Raw genomic sequence first — 20,022 nt, forward strand, 5'->3', positions numbered from 1 at the left:
CAGCTAATGCTCAGCCCAATCTGATTGTGCAATGGAGAGATGAGGCCCTGCTGTGATCTTATTTTTTCAAGAGAAATTAGGAATCTGGACTTTTAAATAAAACTTTTTAAACAAAAAGTTCCCTCATTTTAAGTTAAAAAGTATTTCAAGTTTTCATAAATTTTATGTGAGGTGATGGATAGGCTAACTAGCCTTATGGTGGTAATCATTTTGTAATATATACACATATCAAATCATTGCATAGTACTTCTTAAACTTACACAATGTTATATGTTGATTATTTCTCAATAAAGCTGGAGGGGAAAAAGTGGGAAATAAAACACATTGCATTTTCAACTCCTGGGGGAAAAAATTTTTTTTCATCAATACTCCAGGCTAAACCAAATGCTTGTGTGAGGTATTGAGCTCTGAGGCCACCAATGCAAGGTGAGGATATGCACCTCATATCATCTCAGCCCACCTGATTTCACCAAGAACACTTATTCACCTTGTCTTTCTTGCTTTGCTGCCTCAGGCTTTTGAGAAAGTCTCATGCACAACCTAGAAAGTTCAAATGTGGGGGTCATTCTCTCCAGGATGCCTTTAGTCAACAGGCAAAAGGAGTTGGTAACTCCAAGTCCCGACATTCCTGCTCTCTGGTGGGATAACTCTGAGGCACATTCTAAATTATGCCTCAGACCCCTGGGGTTGAACTCCTTTCCTATAAGGCCAACAGGCTCATCAACACACCCTTCGCTGGTCTTAACTTTCTCTGAACTCTCATTCCACGCCCTGGAATCATCCCCAAGCAAGCTTCCTACACCCAAGTCCTTGACTTAGTTTGTTTTCAAGGAACCCAAACCAACACCACGTGGATGGATGCTCTTACTCCAGGTTTTCCCACATGCTGTTTCCTCTATTCCAAACACTCCATTTCATTCCCACCTGTTCTTCAAGAATGTGCCTAAAGATGGGTTCCTCTGGAAGTCTTCTCTGACCCTCATCTCTTCAAATGCTGTGGGAGTCTGCTGTGCTGTTCCCCAAGAGCACAACACTCCCAGACTTGCAAACTGTCATGAAGTTGCGATACAAAGAACCTTGTACTCTCTAAAGTTTTAACATGTTCATTGGATCCTACTGACCCCATTCCCATTCCTCTTTTATAGGTGAGGAATCCAAAGCTGAGAAAACCAGAGTTGGGCCAGACTTGAACTCACAGGACACCTGCTAGTGTACTGGCTCCCTTAAACCTGAGGCTTGCTGCCCAGCACTGCAGTGACTAATAGGAACAGTCAGTTCCCAAAGTTGAAGATCCCCCACGAGCAGCTCACCACCACCCCAGCAACACACACACCAGGAAAGGGGGGAGGAGAAAGGTAGGTCAATTAGGCTGAACTTGAATTTTAGGAGGGGCCTTTTATTTTATTTTTTTGCTTATTTATTTTGAGAGAGAGAGACAGAGACTGAGAAAGAATCCCAAGCAGGCTCCATGCCCAGCATGAAGCCCAACGCAGGGCTGGAACCCATGAAGCATGAGATCACGGCCTGACCCGAAGTCAAGAGTTGGACGCTCAACCGACTGAGCCACCCAGGCACCCCTAGGAGTGGCCTTTTAAAGGAATAAAGAGCACAAACAGAAATCCACAAAAGATGTAAGTATCAAGTTTGTCGTTTTAAATTCCAGATATTGTATTTTTTTGTCTCTAGAAATTCAATTTGGTTATATTTTGTATTTTTCATTTTTCTCATGCTCATGCTTTCTTCTGCCTTCCTAAACACATGGAGAAGGCTCTCATATTCCTGTCTACTAATTCTATTGTCCATTTCACTTCTGAGTCTGGCTTTTCCTTTTTAAGATGAAAAAAAAAAATTAAGTAATTACTAAGATCTCTTCTGGGGACAGTTATCTTGAAAGTTGCACTAAACCTTGGGGCGCCTGGGTGGCGCAGTCGGTTAAGCGTCCGACTTCAGCCAGGTCACGATCTCGCGGTCCGTGAGTTCGAGCCCGTGTCAGGCTCTGGGCTGATGGCTCAGAGCCTGGAGCCTGTTTCCGATTCTGTGTCTCCCTCTCTCTCTGCCCCTCCCCCGTTCATGCTCTGTCTCTCTCTGTCCCAAAAATAAATAAACGTTGAAAAAAAAAATTAAAAAAAAAAAGTTGCACTAAACCATTTATAGAGTACCAGAAAATATGATCTTCAGAAAAAGCTCTAAATATATTTAGTTCAATAGCATTCAATGTACTGTGGAATTAGGGATGATACCAGAAAACTTCAAAGGGCAAGAATTCAATCTCGCATGTCAACATAAACATTAGACACAAAATATAATCTATCACACACTGACTTCTTCCTCTATTTCCAAAGAGAATATTAAAAACGTTTGGGCCTGGATTAGACATTAGTGACTGAATACAATTGCATTTCCACAAAATTTTTAATACTCAAATGTTAAAAACAAAACCCCAGATTTATGTAGTTTTATTTACCTAAACACAAAGTTTCTATCAAAACTGTTTCAATTTCAGATGCACCAGGTGGGCATACCGCCTCTAAAAGATATCAGAAGAAAAAAAAGCACACATGTAGCTTAAACTTTACTTACTTGTTGTTAAAGCACTTTAAATCCTGTTTTCATCAAACTCTACCTAAAATAAGAATGGCTATCCCCATTATACAGATTCAAAAAATGAAGCTTGCAAATGAAGCCAGGACTTGAATTCCAAGGTCCTGGGTAACTCCTCAGGTAACATTTTCTACTAAGACCTAGCTGCCAGGAGTACAGAGGTCTTCATCAAAGGGCTAACCAAATTAAAAACTCTTTCATTAACTAATAGTTAACATGGAATCTGGCTTAAGCCAGAGTGAGTCAGAAATTACTCGACTCATTTAGCACTTTTACACAGAAAAAGGCCTAGATTCAAAGTCTGCCCTCAGAAGACTGTACTGAACCTGGGTTGTTGAAAACTAGACTCCTAATTAGGACTATGCTCCTAAGGCAGGATTCTGCTCACTACTGCACTTTCCCCCATTGGATGCTAGGGGCTCACAAAAATGCAACTGACAAATGATACTGCCCCCAAATGTGTGAAAAGTCAACCCCAAACACCCATTCTAAGTTTCTTCCCAAATGAATGGCTGTGGGGCTAATCTGTATCTTATTGTGTGAAGGACTAGAGGCTCTCGTCTTCATCTTCTCATGTTAGTAAGGCAGATAATGGTATTTCACAGGTGAGGGACTGGAGTTCCAGAGTGGTTAAGTAACTGGCCCAGTTAAAGAGCTGGTACTCAAACCTGAAAGTGATTCTGGAACCGTGCTTCCTAAAAAAGTAAAAGAGTAGAAGAGTAAATCACAAGAGACTTTAAGAATAAGCTCGCAAATATACCAGATGTAATATCCAAAGCCTCAATGTGTGTGCATGTGGGTGTCTATATATGTATGAATCTACACACAATATAGACACACATATATATATTTGTGTAACATTTTGGGAATGAGTGTCACTTTTCATAATTTCCTAGGTTTATGGTTTTAAATTGAAATATAACAGTTATGGAGCTGTGCACACAAATCATAAGTATACAGCTCAGCGAATTTTCAGAAAAACTCAATACATCTAGGTAACCAGCACCCCATTTAAGAGACAGAACAGTCCTAGCTCCTTTTGTGTCCTGTCCTTAAGTTTACTTTCTAGGGGTGCCTGGGTGGCTCAGTCGGTGTTGGACTCTTGGCTTTGGCTCAGGTCATGATCTCACGGTTCATGAGTGCATGCCTCCTGTTGGGCTCTGTGCTGACAGTGTGGAGCCTGCTTGGGATTCTCGCTCTCTTCCTCTCTCTCTGTCACTCCCCTGGTGGTGCACTCTCTCTCTCAAAATAAATAAACTTTAAAAAGAGTTTTAAAAAAAGTCTACTTTCCAAGGCAGACTTTAGTATCTAGAATCAAAGTTAGATGTCCATCAGAATCAACAGGGAAACAATGTTCATTTTCTGACCCAAAGACCAGAAACAGAGACAGGTTTTAAGGCTCAATAGGTACATTTTAAAAAATTATCTTTATTTAGGTTTCTGATTCAGCACATGTATCAAAGACTAATCAACATAAAGAAGTAAATAAGACATTAATTGGAAGTCTTACAGCTCTCTAAACTCTGACCAAGTATGTCAAGATTGCCACTATCACCAGAACTCCAACCTAGTCAAGTTGTAAACAAGCTATCATGAACAACATACAGTGTGCACGGAGATGCAGAGGCAAAAGACAATGCTAGCACTTGGCTCTCCTCTCTTCCTTGTTGATGTCTTTCTATTTGACAGTCCGCTTTTGTTTTCCATGCTAAGTTCCAAATGAAGTCCAAAGGCTCAGGGTCAACCTGATCAAACACTCTTCCGGAGGAATGCATTCTCAAACTGTTGTGCCTGCAACTTTGTTTTTGCCAGGATGAAGTTCAGATCGAGATGTACAGTACAATCTCGATGACGGTGCAGACCAAGTCAAGAACTAAAGTTGAGCAGTAACTCGAGTTAAGGCATGAATGCACACACACACACGTGCACACACACAGCACCCACGCGATCATGAATGCAGGATTCCTTCCACTGCCTAATGAGAGACAACCAGAGCTTGGCAGTTAACCGTAACTGCTGAGCATTCTGGAAGATGCTCCTCATTTTATGCTAACAGGTGTGTGTGTATGTTTTTAAAAAAATAGAAAAAAGAAAACAAGAAAAAAACAAAAACAAAAAAGAAACTAAAAACCCCTTAATCTCTTACAATGGCTCTTGAGCATGGAACTCATGTAGCAGCGTCAATGGCTGGTTCTTTAATAAATTTGGAAATAAAAGGTTGTTTCACTATGTATTTCTTTGGTAGTTATCACTACAAAGTTTTCAGTGTTGGTTACCTATAAGACAAGTACTAGACAGAAGATCAAGTTACACAGAAATGACTCTTCTGTACTGGTAAGATAAAAATATTGCGCTCTCGAAGCACAGTTACTATGCTTTTTCTTGCCTTATTGAGCATCCTCTATAAGCAAGGCTTCGTGCAGGAAAAGTTCATGTCTACCTAACAAAGGGCGATACATACTCTATTTTCCTACAATTGAACAGTTAACAAAAATTCACATTATCAATTATCTCTGGTCAAATCAGAAGCCAATTACAAAGGGACAGCAGCACTTGGTGTCAAAGCCACATTCTGGTCACACATTCATTCCATGGTTGTGGTATCTCAGGAGCTCAGAATTTAAAACTCCTTTCAATTAACAAAGGAGCAAGTTAAATTAAACCTTAAATACTTCCACCCTCTGCCAAATTTCTAGAATTCTGTCCAGAATGCCAGCATGCTTGATGAGAGAAAGCAGTTCAGAGCCCAGAGAGGTGTCAGGTATTACAGAAGTTAATTTGGTTTTGTATAGAAGGCATGGTAGTCTGGCAACAGAGTACTTATCCTATTAGCAGCACAGTGGTAGCCAAGGGTCTCTGTCAGCAAGACAGGAAAAGGAAGTTACTGAAGCTACTGCTGTTCCCGCCTGCCTTCATGGTGGCTACGGATTTTACAAAGGCCTTCGGGGCATCAGTCCAGGGTTACTCTGGGTGAGTGAGCAACAGGAATGGCAGGAACCATATTTAGCCCCAAAGAGAAGAGCCTGAGGTAAGGCAGCTTCCCATGGGTGAGGGGACTCCTGCCTCTATGGGCTTGGGGTCTGAATTTTATGGGTCCCTCATGGCTAAACAATCACTAAGAAATGGCCCTAGCATGTGTACCGCCCATGCGGGACAGGCTCTACGTGGGGTCAAAAACCCTTTAGAAGTACACAAAACAGCATAAATGCAAAATAGTAGTGTTTGTTCTCTCAATTCTGAATGTCTGCAGGGAGAGGCAACAAGATTTGTGTTGAAAAGTGCTGTTTGAAGGAGCTGTGGTCTATATTGAAAGGAACTGACTAGTCCAGGGGCACCAGCACTACAGTTCTGCGAAGTCTGAATATCAAGAACCTGTTTCTAAAAGGCATTTGTCAGGAACGGTCTGCTCACGCCAACGGTCTGCTCACGCCAAGTGCTTTCACCACATGGCAATGTCTGGACTAGTGTGCTTTCAGGAGGTAACTCAATGGACAGGAAGCAGAGGAAACTCGTTGCTTTATGGACGTTCCGATGGGAGTGCAAGCTGCTATTCAACAGCATTGAATTCTATCATCTCATGCAAGACTCTTGTAAACACAGACCACGCTTTTCCTAGGAGAAAAACCAAGAACTGTACCATGAAGGCAAACCTTGTTTGCCCCTTCTCAGAATTCCTCGGAATGGCAATGTACCGGGAGGGACAGCGGGCTGTTGGTGAGATCCCCGGGTTTGATATGACCTCGTCTGATCGAATTAAAAACCTAAAGCCTCAATAATTAAATGCCGAACTTCTTCCCCATATTTGAGAACTGCACTATGATTATGCATATTACGTACACGTTATAAATAACATTTATATAGACCAACTGGGGAGTGAAGTTCTCAGTTCAGGGGTGGAAGCAGGAAGAGGTGAAAAATCCTACTGTTGCTTTTACTCTCAAGTTCTTAAAATGCTAGTCAAACACTATTATCCAACAAGACTTGTTTCATTCTGTAATTCTTAAATATGCATTCGAAGGCAAAAATGGAAGTTTCTATACTGTACACTATTAAATATCTACAATGTCACGGTTCCTTATTTTTAGGAGTGTGTTCAATAAAGAGCTAGCTATTAGAGATGGTTGTCACAAAACAGGGACTCTTAAAAATTACTGATAAATTAATTTTCAGTTCTCTGATTATATCCAACAGATACACATTCTCATCATAAAATATACATTCTCTAGTAAGTTATTTTCATCCACAGCATATATAAATATGCAAACACAAGTGGTAAAAATCACTTTACTACCAAAGTACAAAACAGTAACTGCTGAAAAGCAAAAAATAAAGATGTTGCAAGTATTAAGAAAAGAGTGACTCACAGTGTTCCACTTCAAAGTGAAACCAAACAATTTATTTGTGCTGAATGAATGGAAATAATGTATTCAGAGTATACTTCTTTGTACACTGCACTTGCTTATACTGGGCGATGTAAGCGGTCATCAATGCTAATGTGCTACTTTCTTCTACAACTCTTCTCTTTTCTGCCAAGCAATAAAGTATTCTGTGGCCATTATGCCAAGATATTCCTATAATGTTCATTTCAAATAGTATTTTCTAATATTTTGCACCTTTAAAATATTTGTTCAAACTCTATTTTAGGGGAACACAAAGAGTGGAAAGGTAAATAGCTGTTTTTGTTACAATCACATTGCCCTCTGCAGCAGAAATCAAATAGCATGTTCTAACCAGGCATCAAAACCACTGGTTGGTAGGACAACATTTATCGACTCATGTTAGAGGGGCCCGGTCTGGGTAGATTAACACTAAAGATAAGGAAAGAATCACACCTTAATCTACAATAATTATCCATCCCACATGTGGAAAAGGTACAGCCACGTGATCCATCACTTCGGCCTGTTTTACAAGAGAACGGATGTTGACATATACTGAAAAAAACCTATAAAAAGTGTATCTGTAAAAAGCTCTATTAAAGAGTTTATGGTCTTGGGCACTGATCCATCTAACTTTCCATTCTACACTGAAAGCTAGATTTTCAAAGGTCTGAATTGTAGTGCTGAATTACTGGGATGTTTGGTAAACACCATTATAATGGGGGTTGGGGGTGGGATTAACAGCTCAGTAATTTTCTGCAAATTTATGAAAACAAATATAAAAAAGATATCCCTTTTTATTTTACAAACCTAAAAGCCAGGAAAATGAAGCTCTGGGGCCAAGCAAAAATTGCACGCTGCTTCTGAATTACCAAATATTGACTAGCAGATGCTCCAGCCAGGGAATGGACGTACATGTAGATTCAAGTAAAACACTGATGGAAAAAGTCGTCTGTTTAGTGTTGTAGACCCACAACACTGGCTGCGTTTCCGACAAACACTTACAACACAATTAATAGTGAAGCCTAGATAACCTCAGTGCAAACAAGTCAGATCCAAATATGCCAGGGAAGGAAGCCTTTGGCGTCGAGGAGACGGCTCCACTGTACGAGTCCCAACGTGAGATGCAGACCAAGCACATGCATTAAGGCTGGGAGGAGGGGTGCCCCGGATGTTGCGAAGGGGCGGGTTGTGAGGTGGCTGCCGAGGGGGCCGCGGGCTGCATGGGCGGCGGAGGTGGAGGTGGAGGGGGCTGCACTGGGGTCTGTGTGTTGGGAGACGGAGGAGGCGTAGGCCGTTTGAATTTGTCAGGACTGTTGCTTCTCCGTGGTGAAGGCCTCTGTAGACAGGACAGAACAACAAGAGGTCAATCTGGGTCCAGACAGCTCATTTCTAACACAGCCTGACAAGCAGGAGCTAGTGAAAAAGGGAAGCAACAAAGACCAGAAACTAGGGATTTCCTAGTCTATCCCTACTGGTTTCTGAACTACTGATGAAAACAAGGTGGAGTTTGCATCTACACTCACGAAAAAGCTATACATAATTACTATGACCAAACAATTGGACTTGGGCCCTTCCAGGAGACAGCCCTAGAATTAAAAAACAGCTGTCTCATTCTCCACTTAAATCTTTTCTGTCCATTGTATGTCCCCAAGTTCCTTCCATCACTCAAAGTAAGTTTTCAACCTCCTATGAGCTACAGCTCAACCAAATGTTTCTGCTTTTACATAAAGCCATCAAACCAATAAAAACAACTTCAGAAATACCTTACTGCTTTTCCAGAATAAAAGTCTTCTTTTAAAGATTCCCTTACTGGACATACCCTCACGTCTCTCCTATTCTCAAACCCATTAGCTACATTTCCAACTGCTCTATTAGTCAACTAAATAACCAGGTCTAAAGAAAAAACTCCCGAGTGAAGTCTGAACCAAATGCACTTAAGGTTCCTTCTAATCCCAGGAGAGAAAATTCTGAGTGAAACTAGAAACAAGGCTAATTTCAGAAAGAATACTGGGGATCAGTGAATTGTGAAGATGCAGACATTGTGGCAACCAGCAATGATTCGTTATGGCAAAGAGCCGGCCAGAATCTAATCGAGGCATTGGCCAGAGTTCAAATAACACTTCACAAAGGGCAATTTTTCACAGAAAGTGAAGCTGAAATTTTTGTCTCCCAGGAAGGATTTTACTTTCAACACCAGAACTTAGTAACAAACTGCTGGAAGTCTCTACAGTTTGAAGGTGAACTGATGGTGGGAGGGAGAAGAAAGGTAAATGTCTAAGGGCATCGGGCCTGGTCTCCTGAGGAGGTCCTGTTGCTACCAGCAGCAGGAGTAAAGTGTGGCTTCCTGCCCTATGGCTACTTACTGTGATGCCATGGGATGCTCCCATGTGCTGCACATGAAGACCCGGGGAATTGTAGTAAGACATTCCGGCTCTAGTCAGTGAAGTTGGTGGCGTGAAGCCAACTGTGTGACTTGCATATGATAGACCTGAAATATGACAATAACAAGTATTATTTCAAACTCAATTATCTGCTGTCTTCAACCATCTAGAACACCTTAAAATGCAAAAGTTCTCCATCACCAATAAAAATGAACACATATGAGAAGAGTGCTGGGCTCACCGAATGGCCTGCTGGGTCAAAGGGGAAATGATAGTCAAGTCCTGGAACAGAACACAGTGCCCAGAGATAGGTCCATGCATAAACGGTCAAATAATCTTCAACAAAGGGGCCAAGAATTCATAATGGGGAAAGCCTAGCTTCTTCACCAAATGGTACGGAGAAAATTGGATATCCACATGCAAAAGAACGAAACTAGACCTCTATCAAACACCATACAAAAAAATCAACTCAAAATGTACCAAAGACTCAAACATAAAACCTGAAACTATAAAACCCTGAGAAGAAAACACAGAGGAAAAGCTTCATGACATTGGTCTTAGCAATGATTTCTCAGATGTGACACCAAAAGCACAGCCACAAAAGCAGAAAATAGACAAGTGGGACTATATCAAACTCAAAAGCTTCCAGAACGAAACAGTCAACAGAAAGGGAACATATGGAATATGAGAAAATATTTACAAACCATGTATCAGATAAGGGATTAGTATTCAAAATATATAAAGAACTCCTACAGTTCAATATCAAATAAATAATCCAATTAAAAAATGGGCAAAGGATTTGAGTAGACATTTCTCCAAAGACATACAAATAGTCAAAGGCATATGAAAAGATGCTCAACATCATGCAACATAATGCTGCAAGAGCAAAGATGTATAAAGAACCTAAATGTCTATCAACAGATAAGTGAATAAAGAAAACATAGTATATACATACAATGGAATATTACCCAGCCTTTAAAATGAAAGAAATTCTTTTCAAGAACACGGATGAACTTGGAGGACATTATGCTAATATAAGCTAGTCACAGAAGGGCAAATACTGCATGATACCAATTATATGAGGGATTTAAGTCAACTCATAGAGGGAGAATACGGTGGTAGTTGCCAAGGGCTAAGAGTAGAAAAAGAATTATTGCTCAACAGGCATAAAGTTTCAATTATACAAGAAGAGTAAGTTCTGGAGATCTACTGTACAACACTGTGCCTATAGTTATAGTTAATTTTTTGTTAAAAGTAGATCTCATGGTAAGTGTTCTTATCCCAATTAAAAAAAAAAACAAACAAAACCAGACCTTGTTAGGAGTCCAACTAAGATGTAGGGAAGTAGTGAAAAGACAGGAGAAGAAATGAAAAACAGAGCAAAGGGGTAAAAATCAGATGCAAGAAAACAGGAAGAGACACCAACAATGAGACAAAACCACTGTGTGTGTGTGTGTGTGTGTGTGTGTAGCTGTTATAAAGGCAAACAAACAAAAAAAAAAATCACCACGGAGAACTTCGCAACTTGAGGATACTCAACAAAGAAAACAGAAGCCCTATATATGTCACTGCTCCCCCAAAGCAGCTGATATTTAGGAAATAAACAACCCCCAGCCCACTATCATGTTCTACATAGTCTCCATCTAGGACCCCAGAATCATCTCCAAAGTGTTTTTAAAATACTCAAGCCCAGACTTTCCTTAGATAGGTCTGGGTTGGGGAACAAACAACTGCGTTTTTCAAATAATCCAAATGTTCAACCTAAGCAGCTCAGGAACTACTGGTCTAGTGGTCTGGGGCATTGCTTATTTATCAGTGAATAAATACAGCTATCTTTACATCTTTGAGTTCCCAGCATCTACCAGGGTTATCCAGCACAGAGTACATCCCATATGAATCAATGGAATGAAAATGGAAACAAAGGGGCAATTCGGGGAGTTTGGGCAGAACAACCTATTTTCAATCACTTTGGTTTTGTTGTTATTTTAACTTCCATATCGTTAACATACAATGGTGTACACTATAGTGATTCAACTCCACACATCACCCTGTTCTCATCACAACAACTGCACTCCTTAATCCCATCACCTATTTCACCAATCTCCAACCAACTTCTCTTCTGATAGCCATCAGTTTGTTCTCTATAGTCTGTTTCTTGGTTTTTGTCTCTTTTTTCCTTTGCTCATTTGTTTTGTTTCTTAAATTCCACATATAAGTGAAATCATATGGTATTTGTCTTTCTCTGACTTATTTCACTTAGCATTATACTCTCTTAGAACCATCCATATCATTGCAAATGGCAAGATTTCATTCCTTTTTATGGCTGAATAATATTACATTGTATGTATATATACCCATCTTCTTTATCCATTCATCAATCGATGGACACTTGGGATGTTTCCGTTTCTTGGCTATGGTAAATAAGGCTGCTATCAACATAGAGGTGCATGTACACCTCTGAATTAGTGTTTTTGTATTTTTTGGGTACTCAGTAGTACAATTAATGGATCATAAGGTAGTTTTACTTTTAACTTTTTGAGGAACTTCCATACTGTTTTCCACAGAAGCTGCACCAGCTGCATTCCCACCAACAGTGAAAGAGGATTCCTTTTTCTCCACATCCCCTCACCTTTTATTTCTGGTGTTGTTGATTTTATCCACTCTGATAGGTTTGATGTGATCTCTTATTGTAGTGTTGTGCATCTCTAATAATGAGTGATGTTGAGCATCTGTTTACATGTCTGTTGGCCATCTGTATGTCTTCTCTGGAGAAATGTCTGTTCATATCTTCTACCCATTTTAAATTGGATTATTTGTTTTTTGAGTGTTGAGGTTTTTTAATTAAAAAAATTTTTAGTGTTTGTATTAATTTTTGAGAGAGAGACGGAGCAAGTGGGGGAGGGGCAGAGAGAGAGAGAGAGAGAGAGAGAGAGAGAGAGAGAGAGAGAGAGAGAATATGAAACAGGCTCCAGGCTCTGAGCTGTCAGCACAGAGCCTGACTCAGGGCTCAAACTCACAAGCCATGAGATCATGACTTGAGCAGAAGTCAGATCCTCAACTGACTGAGCCACCCAGGTGCCCCTGGGTGTTCTTTTATAAGTTCTTTATATATTTTGGATATTGACCCTTTATCGGAAAGGTCATTTGCAAATATCTTCTCCCATTCCATAGGCTGTGTTTTAGTTTTGTTGTTTCCCTTGTGGTGCAGAAGATTTTATTTTGAGGTAGTCCCAATAGTTTATTTTTGCTTTCATTTCACTTGCCTCAGGGGATATAGGATATATCTAGAAAGAAGTTGCTCTTGCCAATATCTGAGACATTATTGCCTACTTTCTCTTCTAGGATTTCTATGGTCTCAGGTCTTACTCTTAGGTTTTTAATCCATCTTGAATTTATTTTTGTGTATGGTGTAAGCAAATGGTCCAGTTTCATTCTTTGGCATGCAGCTGTCCAATTTTCCCAACACTGATTTGTTGAAGAGACTTTTTCCCATTGGATATTCTTTCCTGCTTTGTTGAAGATTAACTGACCATATCATTGTGGGTTTACTTCTGGGTTTTCTAATCTGTTTCGTTCATCCATGTGTCTATTTTGGGGCCAGTTTTTGATTTTTTGATTACTATACTTTTTTGATTACTAGGCTTTATAATATAACTTGGAAGTCTGGAACTGTGATGCCTCCAGCTTTGCTTTTTCTTTCTCCGATTTGCTTTGGCTAAAAAATACAGGCACTCCACAAACTTGCATGTCATCCTTGTGCAGGGGGCATGCTAATCTCTGTATCATTCCAGGTTTAGTATATGTGCTGCTGAAATGAGTGCCATTTTCAATCACTTTGAATCTAAGATCAGCCAATGGATGTCAAGCGACATGAACTCCACTTAGCCTCTTTTCTGAATTACACAAAAACAAGAAGCTGTTAAGGATGCTTTTTTTTTTTTGGCTTCCATGGCTGAGACATGCAGCCACCAAGCCTACCTTTAGTTGTCTTTATTTATATAAAATAAATAAAGGTTATTTTATTTTTTGGTTTGACCATCAATTAGTGCTATTTCACATGTTTCTATTCCATTTGTGGATCTTGAGTTGACATTTAAAAAATGGAGGGCTGGGGGCACCTGGGTGGCTTAGTTGGTTGAGTGTCCGACTTCGGCTCAGGTCAAGATCTCACGGCTTGTGAGTTCAAGCCCCGCATCAGGCTCTGTGCTGACAGCTCAGAGCCTGGTGCCTGCTTTGGATTCTCTGTCTCCCTCTCTCTCTGCCCCTAACCCACTCACATTCTTCTCTCTCTCAAAAACAAACACAAACAAACAAACAAACAAACAAACAAACAATCTTTTAAAAAATGGAGGGCTAAAGTATAAGTCTTTGGAAACTAAGTGATCATGTTTATTTTTAACCACAAGGGCTTTGTTCAGCTGGAGGAGGAAAGAAAAGGTTTTATTTAACCCTAATTCTGTTTCTTATGCAAGTGATGAAATTTAAGAGATAAACTATGGATCCTTATCCCAAGACAGAGAAGCTCATCATCATCATCATCATCATCATCATCATAAATATCTAGCCTATTTTGTAGCATTACAAGGTTATTGGTATGTTAAACGCTAATCAAGAATCTTCAAAGACTCCCTGTTGTCTACCTAAGTTGAGGAAAAAAGAATGTCTTCTCTGGCTATTATAAAGGCCTCTGCACTTGGCTCCAAACTATCTCTTGAGTATCAAAGCCCTTGCCCAGCCCCATATCCAATGAAATCAGAATCCATGGGAGCAGGACCCAGAACAGCCTGTGGTAAGAACCACAGTGACCTTATCACTCTTGATTCTCACCTCTACTGCTCAGTTCACACCAGCCCTTTGCCTGGGATGTCTTCTCTGTACCTTCTCTCATGTCAATCAGGACCTCGATCAGCCTCTGAAGAGGCAAACAGCCCAGACACTCTAGAGCCGACTGTCATATTAGCTCAGACTCTAGTTCTGCCTCTTGGCACCAAGTGACAGTGGACTTCAGATCCATCAACTGTAAAATGAGATTACCGTAGTGGCCTCGTAAGGTTGTTGTGGGGATGAAATGAGTAAATATCACAAAGTGCTCTGAGTGCCTGGCCAACTATGGCCTCATTAAGCTTCAGCTCATTAAGCTCCTTTAAGGCCCATCTCTAAAGTGCTCTAGGCTGGTAGCTCTCTTTGTTTAATCTCTTCTTAAACTATAAAAATTTTTTCAATTATAACTTTTTATTTTGAAACCATTTACCATCCACATGAAGTTGCACACACACTACAGGGGTCCTGTGGGCCCTGCAGCCAGCCTCCCCAGGAACATCTTCCATAAGCACAGCACAGTGTCAACCCAGAACACAAACACAGGTCCACCACTAGTGACCAAGGCAGAGACTTGAGTTGGATTTCATCAGTTTTTATTGTACTCTTCCTGTGTGCATGTGTGTACACAACTCAAAGTAATTTTATCACATGTGTAGATCCAAGTAACTCACCACAACCAGATGCAAAACTGCTCCAACATCACAAAGAAAGCCGGTCATGCCCATCCTTTCCCTGGTCACACCCTCCCCCTCATCCTACACCCTGGCAATGACTGGTCTGTTCCCCGTCACAGTAATGGTGTCACTTTGAGAATGTTCTAGAAATGAAATCGTACATCATATAACCCTTTGAGAATGGCTTTTTTCATCCATCATAACACTCCCCATGCTCCATCCAAGTTCTCACACGTTATCAGGTTAGTTCCTTTTTACTGCTGAGTAGTAAGTATTCCACAGAGTAGATGTACCACTGTTCAACTACTCAATTTTTACATAAATTCATTATGCTTGGCCTTATAAAGTTTCTTGCAAAGAATTTGTTTATTGTATTTCACCCCCTTCCCCAGGCCCTACTGTTTGTTGATGATAAGCTCTTAGAGGCCAGAGACCAGGTCTTAGTACTTTTTGTTTTCCCTTAAGTTCTAATCATCTTGCATCTGACCCGCTAGCCCATGAACACAGTACAGGAGGAGATGGCGTGCCTGGGTGGCTCAGTCAGTTGGGCATCTGACTCTTGATTTTGCCTCAGGTCTGAGCCCCCTGTCAGGCTCTGTGCTAAGCATGGAGTTTGCTTGGAATTTTCTCTTTCTCTCTACCCTTCTCCCACGCTTGCACAAAAAAAACAAAAAACAAAAAACAAACAAACAAAAAAAAAAAAAGAAAAAATACAGGATGAGAACACAAATACCTAGGTTGAAAATGCCAACCCCCAAATACCAGTCTACTAAATCGAATACTACGGCTTTTCAAAGTTATTGCTACGATAAATTTCTCTGGCTCTCATAGAAATGCATTAACTAAAGTAAAAATGTTAAAACTTATTTCACTGTCCACAAGCTCAAGGCTGCAAAATTAAAAGATGATTAATTAAAAGCAGTTCATGAGAAAAACTACTAAGCAAAATGAGGCAAATACAAAATATATATAATCTGTATGAAACCACCTCTCCAAAGGAACATTGTAAGAGGAGGGGGGTAGGGAAAGGACACAACTGGAAACACTAAAATATTAACTCCACCTTTGGATAGAGGGATTCTGGACTCTGGAAAGAGGGACTTTATTTCTGCTTATATCCTTCCGATTGTCCCCAAATTTTCTTTAGCATCTTTTTGCTAATGAAAAAAAAAATGTAAAACTGGACTAAAGGCAGATATACCTTTTCTTCCTTTTAAGATTATTTTAAATTACAATTTTAAGAGATTTTGGTTCTACAAATCACACATAAAAACATTGTCTTTGCAAAAACAGACAATATAGACAGGATTTCCTCTTTAAATCTCCCTAATGTGGCTCTGTCTCCATCCCTCCACCAAGACTGCTCCTGCAATGTCAGCAGTGTTTCTGCTCTGCCAGCTGCAATAACCATTCTCCACTCCTCATTTTACTTGACCTTGGAGAACATCTGACGAAGCTGACCACTCTCTTCTTGTTGAAAGGCTCTGTGAGATCGTATTCCAATTTTTTCCTTCCACTCCCCTGGTAGCCACTTCCCAATCTCCTTTGCGAGTTTTTCCTCCTGAACTTGACCTCTAAATATTGCAGTTGCTTCAGGATCAGACAGGAGGGTGTTTCTCTGCTCCTTTTATCTATTATGACTAGGTGAGATCTCATCTATTTCTGCAGTTTTTTGTTTGTTATTTTTGTTTTTTAATTAACTTTTAGGGGCATGTGGGTGGCTTAGGTCAGTTAAGTGCCTAACTTTTGATTTCGGTTCAGGTCATGATCTCACAGTTGCTGAGATTGAGCCCCATGTTGGACTCTGCACTAACAGGGTAGAGCCTGCATAAGATTGTCTCTCTCACTCCCTCTACCCCTCTCCCACTCACACACTCTTTCTCCCTCTCAAAATAAACAAACATTTAAAATAAGTAAGTAAATTCAGCACCTGGGTTGGTCAGTCAGTTGGGCATCCAACTTCGGCTTAGGGCGTGATCTCATGGTTTGTGAGTTCGAGCCCCATGTTGGGCTCTGTGCTGACAGCTCAGAGCCGGGAGCCTGCTTTGGATTCTATGTCTCCCTCTCTCCGCCCCTCCCCCACTCGTGCTCTGTCTCTCAAAAATAACATAAACATTAAAAAAACTTTAAGTAAGCTTCTAATTTTAGAATAGTTTTAGGTTTACAGAAAAGTGGCAAAAACAGTACAGAGAATTCCTGTATAGACCACACTCTGATTTCCCTATTAACATCTTATGCCAATATGACACATTTTTCACAACTAATAAACCATTACTGATACATTATTAATTATTAATATTATTATTATTAGCTCAGGTCCATACTTTTCTGGACTTCCTGAGGTTTTACCTAATGTCCTTTTTTTTGTTCCAGGACCCCATTTAGGATGACACTTTATATTTAAGTTGCCATGTCTCCTTAGGCTCCTCTTGGCTGAGACTGTTCCTCAATTTTCCCTGTTTTTGAGGAGCTTGTTAGATTTGGGGTATACTGATGAGGTATTTTATAGACAGACTATCCTTCAATCAGGATGTGTCTGATGTTTTCCACATGGCTCAGCTGGGGTTATGGGTGTTTACAGAGTAAGACCACAGAGGTGAAATGCTATTTTCACATCAAGGATACACACTCCCGACAAGGCTCCCCATTGTCGATGTGGACCCCGATGGCCTGGCTGAGGTCACATATGTCAGGTTCCTCCATGGTAAGGTTACTCTTTTTGTCCCCTTTTCCATACTTATTCTTTGGAAGGAAGACCTTATGTGCAGCCCACGCTTAAAAGAGTGAAGAGTTATTTCCACAGCCTTGACAATAGGGTATCCAAAAATTATTTGGAATTCTTCTGTATGGGAGATTTGTCTCTTCTCCCTTATTTACTTATTCAGTCACTTATTTATATTAGTATGAACTCATGGATGTTTGTTTTATGTTTGGGTTATAACCCAGCATGACATTATTTCTTGTGTTGCTCCAACAGTTCCAGCTTTGGCCTCAGGGAGCTCTTTTGGTTGGCTCCTGGGTCTCTTTCACATACCTTCATCTTGTTTTTTGAGCACCTCCTTACTTGGCAGCATTATCAGATTTTTCAGGTTCATCCTGCATATCCCCTTCTCTAAGCCCTAGAAACATCCAGTTCTTTTCATTGGAGAATGGAATTAAAAACCAAGATCTGAGCAGTGAGTATGCTTGTTGCTACTGGGGTGTAGACCCTTTTTCAAACTTCCTTAGTCCCCATCTCTGATTTAGGCACATCAAAATATGCTAATTGGGAGTGTCTTTTGTCAGGCTGCATCAAATAATGGACAACCTGAAAGATAACTGTTGACAAGTAATACTCTGCTCATATATAATCCACATATGTAACACCACATATTATTAAAAGGATCTTTTGTAAATTCTAGGAAATACACTTTTCAGTCAAACTGAAAGAGAACTTAAAACATTTCAACAACTTGATGAAACCCGAGATTGCCAATGTTAATCAGAAATGGTAAAGGAAGAAACGAGCCAAAATGTTTAGCATGGAAATGGAAACTATTTTTATGAATAATATAATTCTACTAAGAAAGTGATTACAGATTCTTAATACAAAGAACCACAACTTCTTCCAATAAAAACTAAATTGAAAAGCAACCTTGAAAATTCACGTTTTGCTGATGAACTACGTATGGGACAGCAAGGGACTAGATTAGGAGTAATTCTGCTGCCAAGTACGAGATAAAATCAACTTCGATGATATTATCGAGCTTAAAATAAGACACACATGTTCTTCTCACTTAGGCTGGCTGAAAGAAAAAAAAATCTAGGTGTTACTTATTACTTAGTTTAAGGAAAAAGCAAATGGCTTATCTATACAGGCACGTCCCACACTACAGGGACAGGTGCAGTGACAGTCAAAATTATGTACACAGAGTAAGATCTTCCTATAGAAGATCTGTTACAATAGAAGTTAATATTCCCAGCCAAGGTCTGACTTTTGCTTTTTTTTTTTATTCAATGACCACATTAGGTTTAATGAATTGGAAAATACATGTCTCTAAGGATTTCTCCAGGTTTAAATAAATCAAACAGAAGGCTAAATTATACTTCATATGAATCAACATCACCATCAACTATAAAAGCTATCCCCATCTTGCTTCTTCCTAATGCTTGCCTTCCTTTTATATCAATAAATCAGAAGGCAAAGACTTTTATCATGGTAATGAAACCCAAGCATTATTTGGGGAAAACTGAGAGGCAGCAAGGCAGAGGAGCTTTCGGAGAGATTTAAAGGCCATGAGAAAACAGGAGAAACAGATTCCAGAACATCCTTTGGGCAAGAACAAGGGGGAGATGATCATGCATTGATCTATGATACGAAGTCCTTTTGGTTTGCAAACAGCTCCTCTTTACCCTGCCTGAACCAGACAAAAGTTGCCATGCTTTGTGCTGGACATTCTTTTGATTTCTCCTCTTAAAAAACAAACAAAAAAAGGTCACAGCAGTATAGCACAGGGCTGAGATCCTAACCTCACAGCATGTCTGTGGCAACGTGCATTACTGTAGCATTTCCCCTCATCCACCTGAAGGGCATTCCTCTTTGTCAGTGTTGCAACAGACAAGGTGAGGCTGTACCTAACATGTAGCTGTTTTACTTTCCAAAACCACAAAGCCTTTCCTGTGCCACTCTTCCAAGCAGGCACCTCGCGTTATTCCGCTGTCAAACTCCTCCCCCCGACACTCTTTTTCCCCAACTCTGTTTAAAATCTGTTTACCAGAAAGGACAAGAAACTCAGACTCGTCCCCTCGGTCACAAGACACAATCCTTTGGCTTGCTACCTTTTCTTTCCTCCCTCCGCTCCACTCACCCACCCCCGCCCCCGGCTTCCTCTTTCTTCCTTGCTGGATCATTTACTTGCCCTCCTGGCCCGAGAGCCCCACGCTGTGCTGGTTCTGAGCCAGAGACCCTGGGGGGAGAGAGTTTTCGGGGTCAGATGAAGACAAGCACGCCTTTGAGGGAAAGGCTTCTGAGCAGCAAAGCCAGATGCAGAAGCAAAGCCAAAAGCAAGGCCAGTTCCTTCTTGCATGGCCTGCCTACTAGGGCCCGGTCCCACTCACCCATCAGTGGGACTATCAGGAGGCAGCTTGTGCTCAAAAGAATACAAGCTTTGGAAATAAGAGCCACCC

General features: G+C 40.5%; 1 protein-coding gene and 1 non-coding gene across 3 annotated transcripts in view; both read right to left on the bottom strand.

Annotated features, from left to right (window-relative positions):
- Nucleotides 1–4,009: 4,009 nt before the first annotated feature.
- The window catches only part of CCDC6 (coiled-coil domain containing 6), a 109,752-nt gene continuing 93,739 nt past the window's right edge, over nt 4,010–20,022 (bottom strand). Inside the window, exons 8-9 of one of the 2 annotated variants that reach the window (XM_003993958.6) lie at nt 9,344–9,468; nt 4,010–8,316 (exon numbers count right to left, since the gene is read on the bottom strand). In XM_003993958.6, coding sequence (XP_003994007.3) covers nt 8,122–8,316; nt 9,344–9,468 — 320 coding nt within the window. In that variant the 3' untranslated portion in view covers nt 4,010–8,121. Of the gene's footprint in view, nt 8,317–9,343; nt 9,469–18,360; nt 18,642–20,022 lie in introns of those variants that run through there. The other variant, XM_023240459.2, reaches the window with a different exon arrangement.
- On the bottom strand, nt 13,079–13,182 carry LOC111557159. The gene has a single exon (XR_002737018.1). It is a non-coding gene; the product is annotated as a U6 spliceosomal RNA (small nuclear RNA).

This window comes from Felis catus, chromosome D2, assembly GCF_018350175.1.
Source record: "Felis catus isolate Fca126 chromosome D2, F.catus_Fca126_mat1.0, whole genome shotgun sequence".
Taxonomy (NCBI): domain Eukaryota; kingdom Metazoa; phylum Chordata; class Mammalia; order Carnivora; family Felidae; genus Felis; species Felis catus.